This window comes from Schistocerca cancellata, chromosome 5 (genome assembly GCF_023864275.1).
Source record: "Schistocerca cancellata isolate TAMUIC-IGC-003103 chromosome 5, iqSchCanc2.1, whole genome shotgun sequence".
In the NCBI taxonomy this organism is placed as follows: domain Eukaryota; kingdom Metazoa; phylum Arthropoda; class Insecta; order Orthoptera; family Acrididae; genus Schistocerca; species Schistocerca cancellata.
The window spans coordinates 247,012,400-247,040,173 of record NC_064630.1 but is presented as its reverse complement, the minus strand read 5'-3'; the positions used below and the strand labels follow the sequence as shown (position 1 = coordinate 247,040,173).

The 27,774-nt window shown below is 42.5% G+C and overlaps 1 protein-coding gene across 5 annotated transcripts in view; it reads right to left on the bottom strand.

Moving 5' to 3' along the window:
* Positions 1–27,774, bottom strand: part of LOC126188995 (negative elongation factor D) — a 235,693-nt gene that overhangs the window by 57,244 nt on the left and 150,675 nt on the right. For all 5 annotated transcript variants that reach the window (XM_049930797.1, XM_049930795.1, XM_049930796.1 and 2 more), the window contains one exon: positions 22,256–22,385. In XM_049930797.1, the coding sequence (XP_049786754.1) occupies positions 22,256–22,385 (130 nt within the window). The remainder of the gene's footprint in view (positions 1–22,255; positions 22,386–27,774) is intronic.

The window sequence follows — 27,774 nt, the reverse complement described above, 5'->3', positions numbered from 1 at the left end:
TCGTGCTGGACGTGCAGACCGCGTGAGACGACGCTTCATCCAGTCCCAAACATGCTCAATGGGGGACAGATCCGGAGATCTTGCTGGCCAGGGTAGTTGACTTACACCTTCTAGAGCACGTTGGGTGGCACGGGATACATGCGGACGTGCATTGTCCTGTTGGAACAGCAAGTTCCCTTGCCGGTCTAGGAATGGTAGAACGATGGGTTCGATGACGGTTTGGATGTACCGTGCACTATTCAGTGTCCCCTCGACGATCACCAGTGGTGTACGGCCAGTGTAGGAGATCGCTCCCAACACCATGATGCCGGGTGTTAGCCCTGTGTGCCTCGGTCGTATGCAGTCCTGATTGTGGCGCTCACCTGCATGGCGCCAAACACGCATACGACCATCATTGGCACCAAGGCAGAAGCGACTCTCATCGCTGAAGACGACACGTCTCCATTCGTCCCTCCATTCACGCCTGTCGCGACACCACTGGAGGCGGGCTGCACGATGTTGGGGCGTGAGCGGAAGACGGCTTAATGGTGTGCGGGACCGTAGCCCAGCTTCATGGAGACGGTTGCGAATGGTCCTCGCCGATACCCCAGGAGCAACAGTGTCCCTAATTTGCTGGGAAGTGGCGGTGCGGTCCCCTACGGCACTGCGTAGGATTGTATGGTCTTGGCGTGCATCCGTGCATCGCTGCGGTCCAGTCCCAGGTCGACGGGCACGTGCACCTTCCACCGACCACTGGCGACAACATCGATGTACTGTGGAGACCTCACGCCCCACGTGTTGAGCAATTCGGCGGTACGTCCACCCGGCCTCCCGCGTGCCCACTATACGCCCTCGCTCAAAGTCCGTCAGCTGCACATACGGTTCACGCCCACGCTGTCGCGGCATGCTACCAGTGTTAAAGACTGCGATGGAGCTCCGTATGCCACAGCAAACTGGCTGACACAGACGGCGGCAGTGCACAAATGCTGCGCAGCTAGCGCCATTCGACGGCCAACACCGCGGTTCCTGGTGTGTCCGCTGTGCCGTGCGTGTGATCATTGCTTGTACAGCCCTCTCGCAGTGTCCGGATCAAGTATGGTGGGTCTGACACACCAGTGTCAATGTGTTCTTTTTTCCATTTCCAGGAGTGTATATTACTACATGCTCTCTTCCTTAACACAGAAAGCAAAAAACCATCTTTGAGTACTTTTAATAATATTTAAAATGTTGGTGCAACAGGGTGTATACGCGGACAAGGAAAAAATTTCCAGATGTTTCCTGGATTTCACGGTTAAAAATACAGTTTCTCCCGGATGAAAACACATTTATTCCATCCCTTATCCATCCTTTTGAATGGTTATGGTTTTATACACGAGTGTAGAAGTTTCCGACACTTTAAACAACAAAACTTTGGGAAAAAGACACATTTTGGAAATACCTATGATGTGCAGCAACATGTACGCTGCGTATTTTCGTATTATGAAAGTATACATTGGAATTACATCAAACACCGAATGTTATTTTCCGAATCATTGAAATCGAGATGGCGATTTGCTTCTGCAAGCCAGACATAGCTCATGTCACGTGGTATCGCCAGCCGATGACAGCGGGTATTCAGAGCATAGGTTACATGATGCAGTCAGCCAACAGCAAAATCACTGTTAAGTAGCATGAACACACAAACAGGGAAAGATAATAGTTTAAATTAATATACGTAGTATTGCTACAAGAAAAGCAAAGCTTTCACATATAATATTGGTCTCTAAGGTTAATAAGCTGCAAGAGAAGCTTCGCTTTCGCATATAATGTTGATCTTTTTTGCGCGTGTTACACTTTAAGATATATCACACAAATGTGCCAGTAAAATTTTTAATAATGGCAAATGTCTGATCTTCAGGGTTTGAAATTATTCTAAATGGCTCGTCATTAAAGAGTTGATTTTTAAATGAGAGTCAAACGCTCTGTGATTTATGAAATTCGTGGTACATTCTCGCACATAGTTCAACTTGCGTAAAAGGATAATTACTTTGAAAGTAACACTTTTCAAACCAACATTCGCAATATTTTCCCACGACCTGTTAGAAATAGGTTCATTTCAGCAGTTGCCAGAGAGTGCAGATAACAGGTGACATGGCGCTTGCACACCTTGCATGACATAGGGAAGCCCATATGTACGTACGTATAAAACATTGAAAGATCATACATTATGTCATAAAAGAAACAAGACATCAGAGGATACTCCAAGAGCTTCGGAATTTTGTGAACCATACTAAAATGTGCACATTTAAAGTGCACATTTGGTGTACAGATTCCCAACGAAGTAGACCTCAACCTCATATTAAGCTTATCAGTGTGGTTTTCTGGATGTAAATTTTCTTGGAGCACCAGTACTGTATTATATCATGTTTGGTTCTTTATTATGGCATAATGCCGTATGTGACAGAAGATGAAAACGTGCACTTGAAATGCAGCAAACAGTTGAAACTAGCCAGTACTGTGGAAATAAATATTTCGTTTTAAATACGTTGACTGCCTCTGCGGGAAATGTTAATAAAAGTCACATTTCTTTAGCAAACAGGCAAAAATAACTTCATTGTTCTGCAAGGCAATTAATGCTAGACTGTCAGAAAGGTGGAAATAAAATAAAATCTGAAACTAATGACATATTTTAGCCTTCCGTAATTATGTGAATGTATTTTAATCAGTTCTGTTTTCATTTGACATGAGAGTAAACGAAGGGGAAACAGCAAATATCATTAACTGTAAACATGGGTCACGTGGAGACTACCCACTATAACTCACGACTGGTCTGCGCGTCAGCCCCAGATCTACAATATTTGCGAACCAGGTCAATACTAAAAAATATCGAATTTTCAAAAATATGTTCATCTTGTAGCACACATCTTTCTGAAAAGTCTGAAACACAAGACGTATGTTAGAGGAAATGTAAGACATTTATTTGGTCTTAAGTACGCCGAAGTGCAGTGCCACGCCTATTCATAAAGCATTCTTCTATCGCATGTCACCATATTTCACTCTGTGGAACTGAAACGTGTATATTTTGTAATGGATGCCATCAAACTATATTCAAGACAGTGGAAATTGAAATGTCCTGTGGTGCCTCTCCTGTTCCCAGTCGGCCGGTTTGACATAAAAAGAAAATAGAAGAAGAAAAAAGAAATCTTGCAATTAATAGCGGATGGAATTATTTGTAATTGGGAGAACAAGAACTCTTCAGAAAATTTGCACTCTTTGTTGCCTATTAGCTAATAACTTGCTGTTTTGTGTGACATAAAATTAAATATAGGATACATTAAACCAATTTTTCTGCGAAAGAATCTATTACCTCATCAAAGTTCGTCAAACGTTTTGCTACATGAAAAATCAAAATGTCATTGTCTAATACTGAAAAAGCTGTCAACACAAATACTACCCACGACTGGTGTGGTTTCTCTACTGATTAGGGGGACTGATGACCTTCGCTGTTTAGTCCCCCTTAAACATCCCAACAACCACCATCTATCTGATTACGTCTATTTTGTCACTGCCTGCTAGATAAAACAAAATAGGCCTTTCTAATATTGCAGCAATTTTGTACCACAAACCGAATAAAAGAGACTGTTTTGGCACAAATGGCCATTTTTATAACACGACAGAATATAATTCATCAAGTACCAATATCAAATGCCTGTTAGGCCTACTTCAAGCAAAAAGCTTTATGTTATGAAATAGTTTCACATTTCATTCATACGCACAAGCTTCTCAAACATGAGATCGAAAAGTAGTATTAAGAAATTTTTATATAAATTTGGAATCATCTTTTTCTTCCATAATTTGTGTGATGTCCCCATTTCTTCTCCTTCCTCGTTCTAACAAACAATATCACCAATTCTGTAGCTATTCCTTCCATTGCCAAAATTTGTTCGCCGATTAACTTCACTAACCCTGCCAGAATCACAGGTTTAGTTATCCCGTGATTATTTTCCGGTTAGGCATTATTACGTGTTTGTACAACACGCTTTCCGCGTTACTTCCAAAATAGAACTTAAGTGGCTGCTAGCTGAGGACAGTACAACTTGTCCTTACTATTGTAGGGATCTGGCCAAAAATTTTCTGTCAAAATTTTATTTTCTTGGATACACCGAGAAGACGATACGTAATCATTCTCACCTGTTATTCCTGTCAGTTGTTGACTTCCATTCTGGCAGTCTGGATCTATGGATTTAGCTAGTAATTATAAGAACACTGATCATTCGCAAACCCAATCAACCACATAATCAGACAGCGATTGGCATTCATCCGTTCGGCTTTACTCCTCAGCTCGTATAGCCGCGTCAGGGTTTTGTCTGCGGAAAGTTTATTTCTAGATGCGACGAGGATTCTCCTGACAGAGACATCACGTACACTATGCACGCATTCAAAAATAAACTTATGATTCATTCAGAAATCAACTTAAAATGTGTTAAAAAACCAACAGGGAAGTGTTTCAAAATCATATGAATAATCGATAGACAAATGTGCACTGGATGCTAGGCGCTTTGTAAAACAAGTTTTTTTTTCCTGAAGAATATGAATTTGGCGCCCCGTTTTCCCGGTAGCACCTAGCTGCTTGCTGCAACTACTTGCACAGCCAATAGCCACATTCCTGTAGCCAGAGGCGGGAGAATCTACTGCACAAACGCGACTCAATTGTGCGTGCGCCCACTCGTAACTGCTAAAACGAATATAATCTAAACAGTTGTGACTTCTCCCTCATTGGAGGCAATTTGTTGTTATGAAGCATTGCAGTGTCTTCCTAAAGCCTTTGATACATTTTGCTGTTGGCAGACACTTGCACGAGCACTGTGTGTCGTCGTTGTATATGGCGCATTTCCTTTGCAATTTAAATTATTTTCGTTTTTTCCTTCGTTTATGTTTTATTGTGGAGGTATTATTCTGTAGTAGCAGGATACAGTAATATCTTTTGTTAGAGAATCGGTTCTTTCCAGTCAAAACTACAAAAAATTTAACTGAAAACTAAATGAAAAATTTCTGGAATTCTAAAAAATTTCCAGGTTTTTCTCGCGCATGAAAAAATTCCTGGGTTTTTCCCGGATCTCCGGATGTCCCGGGTTGTATACACGCCATACAAAAGAATTGATCTTTGCAAACACATACGCCAAAAATCCTTCTGAGCTCTCTATAGAAAGTGCTGGTATGATCACCACAACCTGCTCCCCAAAACAAATGTTAATTGTGGACAGGACATGACATGAATGGAACAATAATAAAATTAGTGACACTTACCTGTAGAGAACTGGTGTGTGGTACACACAAACACACAATACAAAACATTTAACACTAGCAGTCTCATTGCTACTTCAAGCGTGTACATTTGGGTGTCTGTGTGTATGAATGTGTGAACTCTCACTAGAAAAAGAGAAAGAGTTCAAAAATCAGTGTTAGCTGTTTTCTATTATATTTTCTGTGGGCAACATAGCAGTTCTCTATATGTAAGTGGTTGCCTTTTCCCTTATTTTTCAATCGAGGAATTTTCACTACTGTTATACAATTAGTAATCGGTATTCACATAAGTATGAGCAGCAACAGATATGTCGTTGCAATTTTTAATGAAATAAACAATGTGTATCATAATGTTATCTTATTGGCGCTCGCTACCAAAATGCAAAGGCAGATTATTCCCGGTATCTTCATGAGCAAACTTAACCACTTGCTTTCCCACTGACCACTGGTACTAAGAAGTGGGAATGGCTGTGCGGGGCTGAGGATGACAAGTGTAAGGCTAACCCTGGGATCAATTCTCTCTCCCCTGCATTTCAATATATTTACGTTGGATTTACACAACAGTTTGCCACAAAATGCAACATTTTTTCAGTATTCTGATGATCTGCATATTTATTCAGGGAGTGATAGTCTTCATGGTGGTCTGCAGAAAATGGATCGAGCTAGATCTGGGCTACAAATGTATGGCGAAGAACGGTTTCAATGTATCAACTAGCAAGTCTTCAGTTCTACTCTTCACTGGACACAGGGTTCCCCCACTGAGACACTGAAGTTCGGACTGTATGAATTACGAGTCATGACAGTAGTCAAATATCTTGGACTCCATATCAACCACAAATTTTGGCAGAAGTCACCCATTACAGAAGCTGTCGCGAACTGTGAAACGCCCACTAATATTATTGCAAGCAGTCATGGGTATGAGATGGGGGACAGGTGCAGACAATGGACTAAGACTGTGTCGTACGTCAGTATGTCCATACATGGATTACCCTTGTTTTTGTTTTGGCTCTGCTCTGGAAACATTCAAGACAATTTGACAAATGTCATTACAAAGCACTTAAAGAGTATGGCAGGGAACAATGCAGTCTACACCAATGAACATGCTTTTACTTAAGTAAATGAGCCTCCCCTACATCTACGTCGCACACAAAGAGTAAAATTTTTACTTAAAACAGTCACAGGTCACTCAAGACCAGATATTACTAGACAACTATACCTTAACTGGGTTGAGTCATTCATCCGGATACTGGATCAATAGAAGACTTTGTCCTCTTGTTGCTGCATACGTAGATACCAGACCTTTTCTGACACAAAGCATGTGTCTACATAACAATTATGATGCTGTGAAGCAAACTAACATACCAGTGTATTGGAATGACGAGTTCACATGAACTTTAGCTGTTGTTATCTGAATAATTGCATTTCGGCAGATTACCTCTCCAAATATAACAATGCCAGATTCATCTAGTCCAACACTCCAAAAGATGAAGATGGATGCCGTTGTGCTCAGTGGGGTAGCAACTGTCATGCTGGAATGAAATTCAAGCTCCCTAAGGAACTCACAATTATGACAGCTAAGCTTCTTTGCTATTCTTCGAGCCCTTCAATACACTGACAAGCACTTGGGCTCTGGGTTCATTATCCTTTCTGATTCCAGATCTACACTGGAACTATTAAGACATCCGCATAGTGGAAAATCCAACCATCCAATAGCACATAACATCACATCCAGTAGCATATAATACCACAAATCTGATGTTACAAATCACAAATAGGAACCAGGAAGTTAGCATGGGCTTGGTAAAAGCACATTCTGGTATACCTGGCAATGAAACAGTAGACAAGCTAGCCAAAGCAGCCATCTATGATGGAGCGAGAGGACACAACAAATTACAACTACAAATATTTTAACCATATCAAGAATCAGAGATAAGTGTGACACAGAACAGCAAGAGAGCAACAAATACAAAGGCAAAGTCCGCCTGCTTAGCTGAGTGGTAACGTGTCTGCGTAGCATGCATCAGGTCTGTGTTCGATTCCCAGCCAGACTGGAGATTTTCACTGCTCGTGAACTGGGTGTTGTGGTGTCATCATCATCATCATCATCATCATCTCCTCATTATCACTGACATGCAAGTCACGCGATGTGGTGTCATCTGAAATAAGACTTCCACCCGGTGGCCAAACTTCCCGGGACGGGGACTTCCAGCCATCAATGCCACATGATTATTTCATTTTTACAGAGGCAAAGATTGTGCCATAGTGAACCCTGTACTGATTCCAAATTTCTTGCATGAGAAATATCAAGACTCCAGAAGATTCACAAAAACTTAAGTGCCTCACATTCAATCACGGCTGTTATGGGAAGCACCTACACTGTACTCATTTAGTTACCTTCCCACTGTGTGAAGTTGGTGAAGAAAAGGATGTCAATCACATACAGTTGCGCTCTGCCAAAACTCAGGTTCAGTAGTTTTGGTACAGTACATAAATAACTTGGCAAATGGTAGGATTACTGGTTGTATTGGTAGGGAAAGTAACATACAAAAAGTAACAACAAAAATACTGCCACAAAATGAACATTTGGCCAACACGACTTTTGTCGACACACACACACACACACACACACACACACACACACACACACGGCCACAGTCTCTGGCAGCTGAAGCCAGACTACAAGCAGCAGTGCATGATGGGAGAGGCAACAGGGGGGGGTAAGGAGGAGGCTGCCGCGGGGAGGGGGAGGGGGAGCAGGATAGCAGGGTAAGGGTGGGGGATGGTAAAGTGCTGCTAGTGGGAGCATGCAGGGATGACGTGGAGAGAGAGAGAGAGAGAGAGAGAGAGAGAGAGAGAGAGAGAGAGAGAGAGAGTAGGGCAGCTAGGTGCAGTCGAGAGGTTAAATGAAAGGCGGGAGAGAGGAGGGGTAGTGGAAAGGAGAGACATCGATGGAAAGAGAGCTGTGTAGTGCTGGAATGGGAACAGGGTAGAAGCTAGATGGGTATGGACAGTGACTAACGAAGACTGAGGCCAGGAGGGTTACGGGAACATGGGATATATTGCAAGGCGAGGTCCCACCTGCATAACTCATACAAGCTGGTGTTGGTGGGAAGGATCCAATTTGCACAGGCTGTGAAGCAGTCACTGAAATGAAGAACGTCGTGTTGAGTCTTGTATTCAGCAATAGGTTGGTCCAGTTGTTTCTTGGTCACAGCTTGTAGGTGGCTATTCATGCAGACAGACTGCTTGTTGGTTGTCAAACCCACGAAGAATGCAGCACAGTGGTTATAGCTTAGCTTGTAGATCACATGACTGGTTTCACAGGTAGCTCAGCCTTTGATGGGATAGATAATGTTTGCGAGCGGACTAGAGTAGGTGGTAGTGGGAAGATGTATGGGACAGACCCTTCGAGGTCTATTACAGGGTAATGAGCTATGAGGCAAAGGGTTGGGAACAAGGACTGTGTAAGGATGGACGAGGAGACTGTGTAGGTTCAGTGGATGGCGGAATACCACTGTGGGAAGGATGGGAAGGATAGTGGGCAGGACCTACCTCATTAGAGGGCACAATGAGAGGTTGTCGAAAACCTGGTGGAGAATGTAATTCAATTGCTCCAGTCCTGGATGGTACTAAGTCATGAACGGAATGCTCCTCTGTGGCCCAATGGTGGGACTTTGGGAGCTGGTGCGTGACTTAAAAGATTAGGCACAGTGAGATCTGTTTTTCTGCAACGTTGGGAGGGCAATTAAGGTCTGTAAAGGCCTCGGTGAGAGCCTCAATGTATTTCGAAAGCGACTGCTCGTCACTGCAGATGCAATGGCCACAGGTGGCTGGCAGTATGGAATGGACTTCTTGGTATAATCCAGGCTACTTTTGAAACCAATCATATTATCTACATACTAAGCAGCAACAATAGAGCAGCATTCTATGTGGGCATGACAACCAACAAACTGTCTGTCCTCGTGAATGCCCACCAACAAAATATGACCAAGAAACAACTGGACCATCCTGTTGCTGAGCACACCGCCCAACACGACATTCTTCATTTCAATGACTGCCTCACAACGGTGCCATCTCTATTCTCCCCACCAACAGCAGATTTTCTGAACTGCGCAGGTGGGAACTCTGCCTGCAATATATCCCACATTTCCATAGCCCTTCTGGCCTCAAACTTGGTTAGTCACTGTCCTTACCCATCTAGCCCCTTCCCTGTTCCCATTCCAGCACTACACAGCCCTCTGTTCCATCAATGCGACCAGTCTTTTTACTTCTCTCCATTTCCAACACTCCCCCTCTGCCCCACCCTCCATCTAAAACCCCGACTGCAACTAGCTGCCCTAACCTCTCTCCACATCATCCCTGCATGCTCCCACTAACAGCAGTTTACCATTCCCCAACCTACCCCCCCCCCCCCCCCCAGCCTCCTCCTTACCACCACTAGGTTGCATCTCACATCATGTGCTGCTGCTCGTAGTCTGGCTTCAGCTGACAGAGACTGTGGTCATGCAAATGAAAGTTGCATTTCAGCGTGCGTGTGCGTGTGTGTGTGTGTGTGTGTGTGTGTGTGCGCATTTCAGCGTGCGTGTGCGTGCGCGTGTGTGTGTGTGTGTGTGTGTGTGTGTGTGTGTGTGTGTGTGTGTGTGTGCGCGCGCGTTTTCTAACACATTACTATACTCGAAAGTTCATCTTCCTCTCTCTTCTTTCCTGTGTTACTCTTGCTGCCTTACAAACCACACTGCACACTCTACTTACGAGCCATACTGTATCAACCAACTCAGCCATGCATAACAGACAGCTACAAGACCACACTGATTGTTGGTGCAGCATCTTATGTCCGACATTACTCCTGCCGATATCATTAATCCTATACCTTGAAATTGATCACGCTCCCTGTGTCACTATCCCATATTTTCACAAGTTATTTCCCGTACCTTTCCTGTGCCACACAATCTTGTACCTCATTCTAACAACCCTCCCACTCCTTCCATTCCCGTTCGCACCTATTAATTTCATCTAATCCAGTCACAGAAACATGCACAATACCACCTCAAAAAACTCTACACCCTGTTCACTTCCTGCTCCTGCTGTGGACTACCACTGCCCACCACCTTCACAAAAACCTTCAAACCTCCCACAAGTCCCTCATACATCACAAACCCTGTCTTGCATACCTACTACATTTACCCAAAACTTCAAAGCTCACTCCCACCACCATACAGAATCCAGAACATAAACAGACCCAAAACACAGTCATGAAACTTGCCTCCAAAAGCATTGGGCTCACAGAAATATCAATCCTTTCCGAAGGCTTCTCCTTTTGCCTCTTTCCCAAATTCAATCATGTAGGACTCGTTAAAAGAACTTCTTTCCCTCTCCTGGTCGCTACAGTGTAAACACTTTTCACCACCAATCTTACCAATCAGACTTAACCAAAGACCTGTTGAACCCTGCCTCAGTTCACGCCTCCATCCATCCAAATCACACCTGCGAACTTGCCAGAATTTCTTAACCTCGAACACCGCCTCACCATCATTCCCAAAATCCCCCAACATGCAAAGTAGCCTTACATCTGCAGAAAGAACCACAATCCAGCTTTACAATCATAACTGCTGACAAAGGCTCCCCACTGTTATTTTGAACCATGTGAGGTAATGGGCAACTCCAAACACATTCTATGTTTGGAGTTGGGGCAGCCGCACAGGATGCTCGTCAAAGCTGCGGCCCGGCAGCAACCCCGTGGTGCCAAATGTTAGTTGAGCATGAGGGGAGCCCCAGCGCATGGTCCATCGAGCATGTGGCTGGAAATTCCTTGGTGACGCTGTGTCGATGAAAGAGACTTGTGCCAGGGAGGGCCAAAGATGGCATACTTTGTGAAACCTTAATGGCAGACGTTTCACAGTTCATATAGAAATTAATAGTAGCCAGAGGAATCATGATACCTCAAAAAGAAACATGTACATTACTATTATTTGCACAATGATTCTGATGGTGCAATCAGATTTTCAATATCTTTATTAGTTTAAAGTATAGTATCTGAAGATAAATTATACAAGTAACACCCAGCAACAAATTTCCAAAATCTAAATGGTTCAGCCGATTTTGTCGATCGATGTGTCTTTAGAAAGCTACTAGTGTAAACCTAAATTAGTATAAATTACAGGCATATAACTTAAATAGTACACGAGTTATTGGAGGTCAAAGTGGCCAATTACTAAAAACCGGTAGCAGCATGTTTATAAATAAATTTACTTGTCTGTCTATGTTTATATCTGATATATACTATTCATGAAGAAACTGGTTAAATATTTACTGCGTTTTAGAAAGCACAGAAACATTAGGCTACTGGCCTACTTTTGCTTGCTACTCCTCTATTTAATTTGTTTATGTATTTAATAATTTGTGTTAGAGCATGTTTATGGTCCAGCCGTAGGAATATTTATTTAATTTCAAGTTATTTAAATATAAATCCAGTATTACGAAAGTGTTTCATTATGTTTGCGAATGTGCGTTGGCTTGAAGACACGGTGGAAGCACTCTAGCGAATCACGGCACTCTTGAATGGGGAGACTGGGTGGAAGTGGGAGAACAGTTCTGGGCAGTGCGGCGTGAGGGACAGTCGCACGGGACACAGGAAGTGCTGGATGCGAAGGCATGACGGACGCAGAGTCATGGGAAAGACTTGGAGCAGTTTGTGCATGGTCGCGCGAGATAGAAATATTTCGTAGTGCCGATTTTTGCTCTTGTGTGATTGCCGTGGCTTCTACAGTGAAGACATAGTACGAGTTTAGAAGTGAATATCTTGAGAGTTATGTTATTGTTCAAAACTAATTATGTGCAGTAGGAATCTATTGTTTCCCTGTTATTCAACTTATATTTTATTTAATTGCTGGACCATCATAAGTGTTTTTGCAGAAATATACCACATTCTCAAAAGTACTTCTACTATCGTACTCACCATTTAAAGTCGTTAAGATAGTACCTGCAGATTTTATTTATTTGCAATCTTTCATTTATAAATTTCTATGTTACATTCGCAATTTCCGAGTGCTAGAAACCTTCAACCATTTGATTCATGTGTATATTCATATTGAAAAAAACAATGGAAAATCCAGGATGGAATGTAACAATACGAGAGAAGGAAAGTTGCTACTCACCATATAGCGGAGATGCTGAGCAGCGATAGGCACAGTAAAAAGATTCACACAATCATAGCTTTCGGCCATTAAGGCCTTTGTCAGCAACACACACACACACACACACACACACACACACACACTCTCTCTCTCTCTCTCTCTCTCTCTCTCTCTCTCTCTCTCTCTCTCTGCAGTCTCAGAGAGATGAAACTACACTGTGATCAGCAGCGACAGTGCATGATGGGAGTGACGACTGGGTGGGAGTATGGAGGAGGCTGGGGTGAGGAGTGGAAGGGATAGTATGGTGGGAGCGGCAGACCGTGAAGAGTTGCAGTTTAGGTGGAGGGTGAGAGAGAAGGTGCAGAGGGAGGGGGGGGGTAGTGAAAAGGAGAGAAATAAAAATAAAAATCAAAGAAATTAAAAGACTGGGTGAGGACAGTGACTAACGAAGGTTGAGGCCAGGAGGGTTACGGGAATGTAGGATGTATTGCAGGGAAAGTTTCCACCTGCGCAGTTCAGAAAAGCTGGTGTTGGTGGGAAGGATCCATATGGCACAGGCTGTGAAGCAGTCATTGAGATGAGGGGTATCATGTTTGGCAGCGTGTTCAGCTACAGGGTGGTCCACTTGTTTTTTGGCTACACTTTGTCAGTGGCCGTTCAGGCGGACAAACAGCTTGTTGGTTCTCATGCCTACATAGAATGCAGCACAGTGCTTGGAGCTTAGCTTGTAGATCACATGTAAATAAGATGTCAAAGATGACATCTTTGCTATCTGAATTGAAGGTGAGGACACCTTATTCACATTCCTCCAGAACCTCAACAACTTCTCCCCCATTTGTTTCACCTGGTCCTACTCAACCAAGCCACCTTCTTAATACCTCCACTTCGACAGCCGCCACCTGTTTCATACCTAGAAATCCCTTCCATACAGCCTAGCCACCCGTGGTCGTCGCATCTGCAGTGACGAGCAGTCCCTCTCTAAAGATACTGAGTGTCTCACTGAAGCCTTCACTGACTGTAATTATCCTCCCATCCTTGTACAAAAACAAATCTCCCATGACTTATCTTTCCAGTCTCCCACCACCTTCAAAAGTCCCACAGTCCGGCCACAGAGGAGCATTCCCCACGTAACTCAGTACCATCCGGGACTGTAGCAACTGAATTACATTCTCTGCCAGGGTTTCGACTACCTCTCGTCGTGCCCTGAAATGAGAAATGTCCTACACACTATCCTTCACCCCTCCTACTGTGGTATTCTGCCGTCCACCGAACCTACACAATATACTCGTCCCTCCTTACACAACCCCTGCTCCTAATCCCTTAACTCATGGCTCATACCCCTGTAATAGACCTAGATGCAAGACCTGTCCCATACATCTTCCTACCACCACCTACTCCAGTCCGGTCACTAACATTACCTATCACATCAAAGTCAGGGCTACCTGTGAAACCAGTCACGTGATCTACAAGCTAAGCTGCAACCACTGTGCTGCATTCTATGTAGGCATGACAACCAATAAGCTGTCTGTCCACATGTACGGCCACCGACAAACTGTGGCCAAAAAACAAGTGGACCACCCTGTAGCTGAACATGCTGCCACACGTGATACCCCTCATCTCAATGACTGCTCACAGCCTGTGCCATATGGATCCTTCCCACCAACACCAGCTTTTCTGAATTGTGCAGGTGGGAACTTTCCCTGCAATACATCCTACATTCCCGTAACCCTCCTGGCCTCAATCTTCGTTAGTCACTGTCCTCACCCATCCCGCCCCCTCCCTGTTCCCATTCCAGCACTACACAGCTGTCATTTCACTGTCACGCCCAGTCTTTTAATTTCTTTTATTTTTATTTCTCTCCTACCCGCTACTTACCCCCTCCCCCCTCCACACCTCCTCTCCCACCCTCCGTCTAAACAGCAACACTTCACTTCAGGGTCCGTCACTCTTACCATACTATCCCTCCCCCTCCATGCCCCAGCCTCCTCCTTACCCCCCCCGCCCAGTTGCCACTCCCATCATGCACTGGTGCTCCTGATCACAGTGTAGTTTCAGCTCTCTGAGCTTGTGTGTGTGTGTGTGTGTGTGTGTGTGTGTGTGCCTACTGCTGACAAAGGCCATAATGGCCAAAAGCTATGATTGTGTGAATCTTTTTATTGTGCCTATCGCAGCTCAGCATCTTCATATTGAATACTGTAGATTCAGTAGTATTTGGCTTGTAATGCGGCAACTACGTATCCCAGACCCTAGACAACGAAACCAGCCAAAACTTTTAATATTTCAGCTCTGAATCTGAGGGTACGTAGTTGAGGGCCACCACATCGCATCATCATCATCATTATTTTTTACTTGGAAGCCCACAACTGCAGGGATTACCTGACAGAAGGACTCCGCCAGTTGTCAGATTCATCAACCTACAAACCCTGCCACAGTGACTCCATTCCAGAAATCCAGCACAATCTCCATTCTCTCCTCAAATCCATAGGCCCATACCAGAACTTATCTCCGCAGTCCATCTCTCCTCTCACCTCTACCACTGCACCCACTCCTACGTTCTACATGCTCCCAAAAGTCCATAAACCTAACCTCCCAGGATGCCCCATTGTGGCCAGTTACTGTGCCCCCACTGTAAACCAACACTTTCAGCCTATTATCTACAACCTACCTTCCTATATAAAGGATATCAATCATTTCCTCCACAGTTCATGTTCCTTTACCACATGGTGCCCCGTTTGTCACTATTGATGCTATCTCCCTTTACACTAACATTTGTAATGCCCATGGCCTTATCGTTATTGAATACTAACTTTCTCAACATCCGACAGATTCCAAACCAACAACCTTGTTCTTAGTCACCATTGCCAACTATATTCTCACCTAAAATTACTTCTTCAAAGGAATTACCTACAAACAAATGCAGGGTACAACTATGGGCACCCACATGGTACCAATCTATGCAAACCTATTCATGGGCCATCTAAAGAAATTACCTGGTTCAGATTCATTGGTGGCATCTTCATGATCTGGATAGAGGGTGACGACACACTGTCCACTTTCCTCCAGAATCTCAAGACCTTCTCCCCCATTCACTTCACCTTGTCCTACTCAAGCCAACAAGCCACCTTCCTCAATGGTTGCCCTCCATCTCAAAGATGGCTACATCAGTACTACTGTGCATATCAAACCTACCAACCACCAGCAATACCTCCACTCTGACAGCTGCCACCCATTCCGTGCTCAGAAGTCCCTTCCATACAGCCTAGCCAACTGCAGCCATCAGAAGTCCTCCTCTAAATATATTGAGAGTCTCACTGAGGCCTTTACAGGCCTTAATTAACCTTCCAACCTTGTACAAAAACAGATCTCCTGTGCCTCATCTTTCCAGTCACCTACGACCTCTCAAGTCCCACTGACAAGCCACAGAGGAGCAATCACCTCGTGACTCAGTACCACCCAACACTGGAGCAACTGAATTACATTCTCCACCGAAGTTTTGACTACCTTTCATCGTTCCCTGAAATGAGAAATGTGGTTTTCAGGATGTAAATTTTCTTGGAGTACCAGTACTGTATTATCTCATGTTTGTCTTTATTACGGCCTAATGTCGTACGTGCTAGAAGATTAAAACATGCACTTGAAATGCAGCGAAAAGTTGAAACTGGCCAATAGTGTGGCATTAAATACTTCGTTTCAGATACATTGACTGCCTCAGCGGAAAAGATTAATAAAAGACAAATTTCTTTAGCAAACCAACAAAAATAACTTCATTGTTCTGCAAGGTGATTAATGCTTCACTGTCAGAAAGGTGGAAATAAAATCTGAAACTAATAACATGTTTCAGCCTTCTGTAATTATGTGAATGTATTTTAATTCACAGAAATCCATTTTGTTTTCATTATACATGAGAGCAGTAAACAAAGCAAAAGCAGTAAAATCACTAAATGTAAACATGGGTCACGTGGAGATTACCCACTTCCCTACTACAACTCAGACTACTCTGCGCATTAGCCCCGACCTAAGATATTTCCGAAATGGCGCAATACCAGATAGTGGCGCCAGCCCCCATCCATCGAATGTTTGAGATAGGATGTCAAAAATTAAAAAAAGGAAAAGGAAAATGAAAAGAAATTGAATTTTCAAAAAGATGTTTACTTTGTAGCGCACATTTTTCTGAAGAGTCTGATACATAAAACGTGTGTTCAAGGAAATTTAAGACGTTATTTGGTGTTAAGTGTGCCAAAGTGCAGTGCCATGCCTCTTCACATAGCATTCTATGGCACATCACTGCATTTTGCTCTGTGGAATGGAAATGTATATAATTTGTCATCAAAGAATATTCAGGACAGTGGAAATTAAAACGTCCTGTGTGTCTCTTCTGCTCCCAGTCGGCCGGTTTGACATCCTGCCCATCTTTTTTAATCTCTCGCGATTAATACTGGATAGGATTTTTTGTAAATGGGAGAACAAGAACTCTTCAGAAAATTTGCATTCTTTATTGCCTATTAGCTAATAACTTGCTGTTTTGTGTGACATAAAAATGTACGCTACATAAAACCAGTTAAGACAAGAGATAAGAATGACAGTACACATTCTTCAATCTTTAGCTCCTAGCATTTTTTCCTCTCTAATCTTGCAGCTTTACATGCCATGCTTTCCTTTCTGTGAAAGGAAATTACCTCATTAAAGTTCGTCAAACATTTTGCTAAATGAAAAATCTAAATGTCATTGTCTAATACCGAAAAAGCTGTTAACGTAAATACTACCCAAGACCTGTGTAGTTTCTCAATATGATTACATCTATTTTGTCACTATCTCCTAGATGAAACAAAGCAGGTCTTTCTAATACTGCAGCAATTGTAACACATACCACATTAACAAGACTGTTTTGACACAGATGGTCAGTTTTATAACACAACAGAATATAATTCACAAAGTACCAACATCAAATGCCTATTAAGCCTACTACAAGCAAAAACCTTTATGTTACGAAATAGTTTCACATTTCATTCATACTCTCCAGTTTCTCACAAGCATGAGGTCAAAAAGTAGAAGTACAAAATTTTTATATAAATTTGGAATCATCATATCCTTCCATAATTTTTGTGATGTCTCTGTTTCTTCTCCTTCCTCGTTCTAACAATCAATCACTAATTCTGTTAACTATTTTTGCCACTGTCAATTCTTATTAGCCAATTAACTTCACTAACGCTGCCAAAATCACCGGTTTAGTTATCCCGCAATTATTTTCCGGTTAGGCATTGTTACACGTTTGTGAATGCCTTTTCTACGCTACTTCCAGAATAAAACTTAAGTGGCTGCTAGCCGGGGACTGTCCAACTGCCCCTTGCTGGTGAAGTGATCTGGCCAAACATTTTCTGTCAAAATTTCATTTTCTTGGATACACCGATAAGATAATATGTAATCTTTCTTACCTGTTATTCCTGTTAGCCATTTATGCCCACTCAGGTGGTCCGAATCTATGGATTTTGCTAGTAATTATAACAATGCAAACCCAATCAATCACATAATCAGACAGCGATTGACATTCATCTGTTTGGCTTTACTCTGCTCAGCTCATATACACCGTCACCTTTTGTCTGTAGGGAAGTTTACTTCTAGATGCGATGAGAATTCCCCTAACAGAGACATCATGTACATTATGCATGCATTCAAAAACCAACAAGGACACATTTCAAAACCATATGAATATGAATAAGCGATAGGCCAATGTGCGCTGGATGCTAGGCACTTTGTGAAACTAGGTTTTTTTGCCCCTCAAAAATATCAATCTGGCACCCCCCCTCTCCCAAAATACCCAGGTAGATACCTCGGTTTGGCCCCTCCTAGATTCAGGCCTGCTGCGCATGCATGAAGCTGGTAGCTTGGGCGCACCAGCAAAATTTTCCCCAGTAGCATTTAGCTGCTTGCTGCAACTGCTTACACAGCCAATTGCCACATTTCTGTAGCCAGAAGCGGGAGAAGGTACTACTCATATGCGACTCTCCTTCGCATGCACATGAGACCGCTCGTAACTGCTACAATGAATCTAATGTAAACAGTTGTGATGTCATGCCCATCGGATGCAATTTGTTATTGTAAAGCATTGCATAGTCTTCCTAAAGCTTTTGACACATTTTGCTGTTGGCAGACACTTGTATGACCACTGTGTTTTGTTGTTGTATATGGAGCATTTCCTTTGCACTTAATGTTTCATTTTCGTTTTTTTCTCTTGTTCATGTTTTATTGCTGCAGTATTATTCTGCAGTAGTAGAATACAGTAATATTCTCTGTTAGTATTTGTTCTTACCAGTCAAAATTACAAAAATTTAACTGAAAACTAAAACAAATTCCCAGGTTTTTCCGTTTTCTCCCAGATGAAAAAATTCACAGGTTTTTCCCAGATCTCCCAGTTGTCCCACGTTTTATACACCCTGCGTTACATTCCATCCTGGATTTTCCATTGTTTGATATATGAATGTGTTTGAGAGAACCTCGAAGCTGGTGACTTCTTGGTTTGCACATAATTAGAACTATACCTTCTTAAATGTTAGTCCACTGTGCATTTTATATCCTTACAAAATATATATTGCATTTTATAAATAATAAAAACTAGTTGATACGTAACTTCTGCACTCTCATATAACCAAAGCAATTATTTTTTATGCAAGTACAGTTTACATGCACAAACACAAAAAAATCTATGTAACTATTGCTATTTTGCACTCAATACAACATTCTCCATCATGGTCAAAGGCTAGAGTTTCCTGTTGTTATTGATAAGTGCAAAAAGTTGTTAATAATAACAGAAACATATTTTATGTAAGCTCAATGAAGTATTGAAGTGGTGTTTTGAGATGGTGGGATTGCATATATGATCAAACTGAGGTAATGCCCAGCAGGTATGCAATTCACCTAACAAACAGGTAAAGTGGTTATGGTCATAGCTGACCAAGACTACTAGGAAAGCAACCATAGTCTATGTTTACTTATGATAGTCTATGGTAGCTTACACCAGTTTCACAACTCTAAAATCACATCATAGATACAAGACTACAATCCTCCTCCTGCAATGTCTGGTCACCATCAGTTCCCGTTTGTCAACATGTATCACCACACTGGTCTATTTGAGACATTTGGGAATATATCACCTTTTATACGCCTTTTTACTGGAAGGGTATGACATCATCTAATATAGTTCTACTGTAATTTTAGGTATACGATGATGTGGAATGTATTGAATCCAATGCATGTGTTGCTCTTCTGCGTGTTAAAATTTGTGTGTCTGACACACACACACACACACACACACACACACACACACACACAAACTCATGCTCATAAATTAAGGAAAATTGCAGAATGTGGTGCCACACAACGTGGCACTACACAAAACTGGTGCTAATAGCATAGGCACTTAGGGAACATACACGACACTGATCTGTAAGTCCACACTATTGGTGATAAGTTGAGAAAATCATCCCGAAACATGTGCTATTAAACACCACTGTGTCCTGCGCATGTATCCCGACATCAATATGGGATATGATCGCTATGCACACGTACACAGACCGCACAACGGGTTGGCATACTCTGGGTCACGTGGTCGAGCAGCTGCTGGGGTATAGCCTCCCATTCTTGCACCAGTGCCTGTCGGATCTCCTGAAGTGTCCTAGGGGTTCAAAGACGCGCAGCGATACGTCAACTGAGAGCATGTCAGACGTGCTCGATGGGGTTTAGATCTGGAGAACAGGCAGGCCACTCCATTCGCCTGATATCTTCTGTTTCAAGGTGGTCCTCCACGATGGCAGCTCGGTGGGGCCGTGCGTTATCTATCAGGAACAAGGTGGGACCCACTGCACCCTTGAAAAGGTGGACATACTGGTGCAAAATGACGTCCCAATACACCTGACCTGTTACAATTCCTCTGTCCAAGACATGCAGGGGTGTACGTGCACCAATCATAATCCGACCCCACATCATCAAACCACAACTTCCATACAGGTCCCTTGCAAGGACATTAAGGGGTTGGTATCTGGTTCCTGGTTCATGCCAGATGAAAACCCAACGAGAATCACTTTTCAGACTATAGCTGGACTCGTCCGTGAACATAACCTGGGACCACTGTTCCAATGACCATGTACTGTGTTCTTGACACCAGGCTTTAGGGGCTTTCCTGTAACCAGGGCCAGTGAAATGCACCTTGCAGGTCTCCGGGCGAATAAACCATGTCTGTTCAGTTGTCTGTAGACTGTGTGTCTTGAGACAACTGTTCCAGTGTCTGCAGTAAGGTCCCGAGCAAGGCTACCTGCAGTACTCCGTGGCCGTCTGCGCACACTGATGGTGAGACATCGGTCTTCTTGAGGTGTTATACACTGTGGACATCCCGTACTGTAGCACCTGGACATGTTTCCTGTCTGCTGGGATCATTGCCATAATCTTGAGATCACACTTTGCGGCACACGGAGGGCACGTGCTATGACCTGCTGTGTTTGACCAGCCTCCATTTGCCCTTGTATTCTGCCCCTAATGACGTCATCAATATGTGTTCTTTGAGCCATTTTCAACACACAGTCACCATTAGCATGTCTGAAAACATCTGCACACCTACTCGCTGCACCATACTCTCCCATGCACCAACACACCTCTGCGTATGTGGACTGCTGCGAGTGCCACCGTGCGGCGACCGCAGGTCAAATGCACCGCATGGTCATACCCCAAGGTGATTTAAACCTGCAAACAGCCCACCAGAGCATTGTTTCACCATGTAGTGGCATTATCCTTAATTTATGAGCATGAGAGTATATAAACCCTGAAATGTTTTTCAATAGAGACCTACTTCCTCAGCAATAATTTGACAGAGACGCTACTTGCAGTTAAGAAGTTGATCTCAAGCCACAATAAATAAAACAAATGCTTTGACAATTCAGAGAACAGAAGATGGCTTAAATAATGCAAAATTTTAACTTTAACCACCTCATATTGTTTCACTAAGGGAATTCGTACCGCCTTAATACTTGCATACATTTTATGATCCCTCCATGGAATAAATCAGCTATATACCAATGATGGTTTTTCCTGTAGGCACGCAGATTATTAACATTTATTGCTTTGGATGACCCTATCTTCCCAAAGAATGTACACAGCAGGGATGTAAACTTTTTTCATTTGTGTTATTCCTAACAAGTCAATGAGAAACATCAACTTCTTGAGCTACTGCTCTGGTGCTGTTTGACTGCACTGCTTTGAAAGATTTGAAGAATCTTCATCAAATATCAGAATTCTCACTGTACTTGGCTGTTCTCTGTCCCAGCTAATAAGCCCCAAAATTGTCGACTGCTAGCAACATACTGATGGGGAGTATTAAACATAGCATCTTCTTATATCCACTACATTTCAAACTCTGAGTTACATGAACATTGGGTAGCAAATTATGTATGGGATAATGGTGATCTAGAAGAGTACAATAAATGATAAGAAGTGTATCACACCAGTGAAAAACAAAACCACAGTTTAGTTGGAGAAAAGCTCACTGAAAAAATGCACATATCTCAGGTTGCCATTTAATAACCATATCTCCACAATGGTCCATTTCCAGCGTAAGTTAACTGGAAAATTTTGCTCTATCTAATATCAATATTCTGCTCTCAATTACATATCGTGTTTTCTTCCCCATCCCCCTGCACCTTCTATAATAGTAAATGCATTCCCTATACATACTGTTAACTACATTTTATATCTAATATTCTCTCACTAAAAACTACTGTTGGTGGTTCAGCGATGCTCTTGCTGTATTTCCTAACAATTACAGATGGAAAATAGAACAAACTTCAACACAATAAAACTGTCTAAAAATTACTTACCAATGAATTCTGACACTGGGTCATTTTCACCATCACCCCTCATGGAGCCAGTAATTTCTTCATTCTCAACCATGGGCAAGAAGAGTTGCACAAATTCTGCTGTGTATGGTGGTGCTATGGCTTCCAAAACCTAAAATGATGATTTTGTCACAAGATCAGAACTCTTCATTAATTTTTGCCTTCAAAACAAAAATATTGCATTGCTCAATTTTCTCACAAGTCCAATATTTAGTTTCTCTTTCACATCAAGTATAAACTAAAATAAAGTCAGTACGTAGAAAGAAAACCAATGGCTAGCTCATGTCAGAATGAACATCCTTAGTATTATATTTAGACAAGACTGCAGCCTCTGCTTTAAGATCTCAGTAGAACATCTGACATGTATGAGGTATAAATTTCATGAGGATAATAATATCATATTTCATCTTTCCTCTCCTCATTAAACAGAAGTAGCCTATATTCATACATCTGTACATACGCTTATGTTTTTCTTATATTAAGTTGGCAAATTCTACTGTCAATGAATAACAATCCTTGAACAAATATAAATTACAAATTCTAATCTTAATTAATGGCCTGCCATGGGAGTAATTTTTCAGAATATTAATATCAAGTGGCACAGGGTATTTTAATTTCCTTTTTACACATTTTTCTTCTGTAAGGATCACTTAAAGAAAATTTCACACAAACTGTGCATTCATGTCTGCAAAATCAAAGTTGCAATGCCAATCAATTGGACTTTCTGTTTATCTAATGACAATTATCTTTAGCAACATTTTACTTACCTTAGTAAAATCTTAAAAATTTCTCTTCACTTTGATGACATTATTGAGACTCATTTTCATGACATTATTGAGACTCATTTAACCCAAGGCTTAGGTAAATACACTACAATGTTCTCTTTTCTAGTACAATGAAATCCGTTTCATGTGGAAGAAATGAATGCACTAGCTCAAGAGATTTATTTTCAATTTGCTCAATGCATCAGAAAACAAAACTGAAGAGCCTTGGATTGCTTACTGTGAAATTCTTATGCTGGACAACACACTAATGCAAGTTAGTTTTTTAATTTTTTCTTTTACCCCCTTCAACAGTCAACAGTATTGTTGCGAACAGATAGTTTGGTTGCCGGCATAAATAACATGATTTCCTACTATTGACAGAATGTTGTTCTACGATTTGTTCCATTCACAGCTTTTACTGGTAAAACAAGACACTGCCTTTCCTTACTGCGAGAAAACATTAGTGTTGTGGGTTGGGTTCTACTTATACTCATGTATGAAAAAACTAGAAAAAGGTGCTACAAAACTAGCTTTCACTGCATCCTAGTTGTGAAAGATGTAAGCATCATATTCACATCCAAGCAGTGAAAGCACAATATTCTGTAAACTGAAGATGTATGGAGCCTGGACACATTCTGTGTATGTATCTCATTTTCAATCTTCTGTTGGGAGGGCTCATTTTTTCCTTCAAGTGATTAAATTGTCTTCAAACGTGTAAATGATTAACAAAATTGTACAAAATTCAAGTTAATAAGCTTTGATTCGAATAAAACAGAATAGGAAAGCTGGCAATGAGAAGGCATCTCTTAGCTCCACCAGCAGCAGGAACTGTAATACTGTGGAGCCTGAGTGGCATAAGAAAATGACTGCCATAACTTCTAAATGTGATAGCTGAGAACTGTTGCTTAATCTAACTATGGACAATAAAAGACCACCTAATATGCTTTTTTTAGTCCTTTACCAACCTTTTTCATGGCTGACTATTTGTCAGAAATGACACAAATATCAATCAAGACCACATGTTATTCACTACAGAACGAGAACGTTGCTCACAAAAAGAATTGGGCCAAATATCATCACACACTCGCATATATATATATATATATATATATATATATATATATATATATATATATATATATAAAAAGAAAGATGATGAGACTTACTCAACAAAAGCGCTGGCAGGTCGATAGACACACAAACATACACACAAAAATCTAGCTTTCGCAACCAACGGTTGCCTCGTCAGGAAAGAGGGAAGGAGAAGGAAAGACAAAAGGATATGGGAAATGTCTGCTTGTGTCTGTATATGTGTGGATGGATATGTGTGTGTGTGCGCGAGTGTATACCTGTCCTTTTTTCCCCCTAAGGTAAGTCTTTCCGCTCCCGGGATTGGAATGACTCCTTACCCTCTCCCTAAAACCCATATCCTTTTGTCTTTCCTTCTCCTTCCCTCTTTCCTGACGAGGCAACCGTTGGTTGCGAAAGCTAGATTTTTGTGTGTATGTTTGTGTTTGTTTGTGTGTCTATCGACATGCCAGCGCTTTTGTTTGGTAAGTCTGATCATCTTTCTTTTTAATTATATTTTTCCCCCGTGGCATGTTTCCCTCTATTATATATATATATATATATATATATATATATATATATATATATATATATATGGTTATAATAGAAGGAAACATTCCATGAAGGAAAAATATACCTAAAAACAAAGATGATGTGACTTACCAAACAAAAGCGCTGGCATGTCGATAGACACACAAACAAACACAAACATACACACAAAAATCTAGCTTTCGCAACAAACTGTTGCCTCATCAGGAAAGAGGGAAGGAGAGGGAAAGACGAAAGGATGTGGGTTTTAAGGGAGAGGGTAAGGAGTCATTCCAGTCCCGGGAGCGGAAAGACTTACCTTATGGGGAAAAAAGGACGGGTATACACTCGCACACACACACATATCCATCCACACATATACAGACACAAGCAGACTGTATATGTGTGGATGGATATGTGTGTGTGTGCGTGAGTGTATACCCGTCCTTTTTTCCCCATAAGGTAAGTCTTTCCGCTCCCGGGACTGGAATGACTCCTTACCCTCTCCCTTAAAACCCACATCCTTTCGTCTTTCCCTCTCCTTCCCTCTTTCCTGATGAGGCAACAGTTTGTTGCGAAAACTTGAATTTTGTGTGTACGTTTGTGTTTGTTTGTGTGTCTGTCGACCTGCCAGCACTTTCATTTGGTAAGTCATATCATCTTTGTTTTTATATATATATATATATATATATATATATATATATATATATATATATATATATATATATATATATATATATATATATATATATATATACTTAAATATACTTAAATATATATACTTAAAAACAAAGATGATGTGACTTACCAAATGAAAGTGCTGGCAGGTCGACACATATCCATCCAGACATATACAGACACAAGCAGACATATTTAAAGACAAAGAGTTTGGGCAGAGATGTAAGTCGAGGTTTTTCAGAGGTGCAGAGGCAAAGATGATGTTGAATGACAGGTAAGGTATGAGTGGCGGCAACTTGAAATTAGCGGAGTTTGAGGCCTGGTGGATAACGGGAAGAGAGGATATATTGAAGAGCAAGTTCCCATCTCCGGAGTACGGATAGGTTGGTGTTAGTAGGAAGTATCCAGATAACCCGGACGGTGTAACACTGTGCCAAGATGTGCTGGTCGTGCACCAAGGCATGTTTAGCCACAGGGTGATCCTCATTACCAACAAACACTGTCTGCCCGTGTCCATTCATGCGAATGGACAGTTTGTTGCTGGTCATTCCCACATAGAATGCATCACAGTGTAGGCAGGTCAGTTGGTAGATCACGTGGGTGCTTTCACACGTGGCTCTGCCTTTGATTGTGTACACCTCCCGGGTTACAGGACTGGAGTAGGTGGTGGTGGGAGGGTGCATGGGACAGGTTTTACACCGGGGGCGGTTACAAGGGTAGGAGCTAGAGGGTAGGGAAGGTGGTTTGGGGATTTCATAGGGATGAACTAAGAGGTTACGAAGGTTAGGTGGACGGCGGAAAGACACTCTTGGTGGAGTGGGGAGGATTTCATGAAGGATGGATCTCATTTCAGGGCAGGATTTGAGGAAGTCGTATCCCTGCTGGAGAGCCATATTCAGAATCTGATCCAGTCCCGGAAAGTATCCTGTCACAAGTGGGGCACTTTTGTGGTTCTTCTGTGGGAGGTTCTGGGTTTGAGAGGATGAGGAAGTGGCTCTGGTTATTTGCTTCTGTACCAGGTCGGGAGGGTAGTTGCGGGATGCGAAAGCTGTTGTCAGGTTGTTGGTGTAATGCTTCAGGGATTCCGGACTGGAGCAGATTCGTTTGCCACGAAGACCTAGGCTGTAGGGAAGGGACCGTTTGATGTGGAATGGGTGGCAGCTGTCGTAATGGAGGTACTGTTGCTTGTTGGTGGGTTTGATGTGGACGGACGTGTGAAGCTGGCCATTGGACAGGTGAAGGTCAACATCAAGGAAAGTGGCATGGGATTTGGAATAGGACCAGGTGAATCTGATGGAACCAACGGAGTTGAGGTCGGAGAGGAAATTCTGGAGTTCTTCTTCACTGTGAGTCCAGATCATGAAGATGTCATCAATAAATCTGTACCAAACTTTGGGTTGGCAGGCCTGGGTAACCAAGAAGGCTTCCTCTAAGCGACCCATGAATAGGTTGGCGTACGAGGGGGGCATCCTGGTACCCATGGCTGTTCCCTTTAATTGTTGGTATGTCTGGTTTTCAAAAGTGAAGAAGTTGTGGGTCAGGATGAAGCTGGCTAAGGTAATGAGGAAAGAGGTTTTAGGTAGGGTGGCAGGTGATCGGCGTGAAAGGAAGTGCTCCATCGCAGCGAGGCCCTGGACATGCGGGATATTTGTGTATAAGGAAGTGGCATCAATGGTTACAAGGATGGTTTCTGGGGGTAACGGATTGGGTAAGGATTCCAGGCGTTCGAGAAAGTGGTTGGTGTCTTTGATGAAGGATGGGAGACTGCATGTAATGGGTTGAAGGTGTTGATCTACGTAGGCAGAGATACGTTCTGTGGGGGCTTGGTAACCAGCTACAATGAGGCGGCCGGGATGATTGGGTTTGTGAATTTTAGGAAGAAGGTAGAAGGTAGGGGTGCGGGGTGTCGGTGGGGTCAGGAGGTTGATGGAGTCAGGTGAAAGGTTTTGTAGGGGGCCTAAGGTTCTGAGGATTCCTTGAAGCTCTGCCTGGACATCAGGAATGGGATTACCTTGGCAAACTTTGTATGTGGTGTTGTCTGAAAGCTGACGCAGTCCCTCAGCCACATACTCCCGACGATCAAGTACCACGGTCATGGAACCCTTGTCCGCCGGAAGAATGACGATGGACCGGTCAGCCTTCAGATCACGGATAGCCTGGGCTTCAGCAGTGGTGATGTTGGGAGTAGGATTAAGGTTTTTTAAGAAGGATTGAGAGGCAAGGCTGGAAGTCAGAAATTCCTGGAAGGTTTGGAGAGGGTGATTTTGAGGAAGAGGAGGTGGGTCCCGCTGTGACGGAGGACGGAACTGTTCCAGGCAGGGTTCAATTTGGATAGTGTCTTGGGGAGTTGGATCATTAGGAGTAGGATTAGGATCGATTTTTTGGCTTTAAATATGTCTGCTTGTGTCTGTATATGTGTGGATGGATATGTGTGTGTGTGTGCGCGAGTGTATACCCATCCTT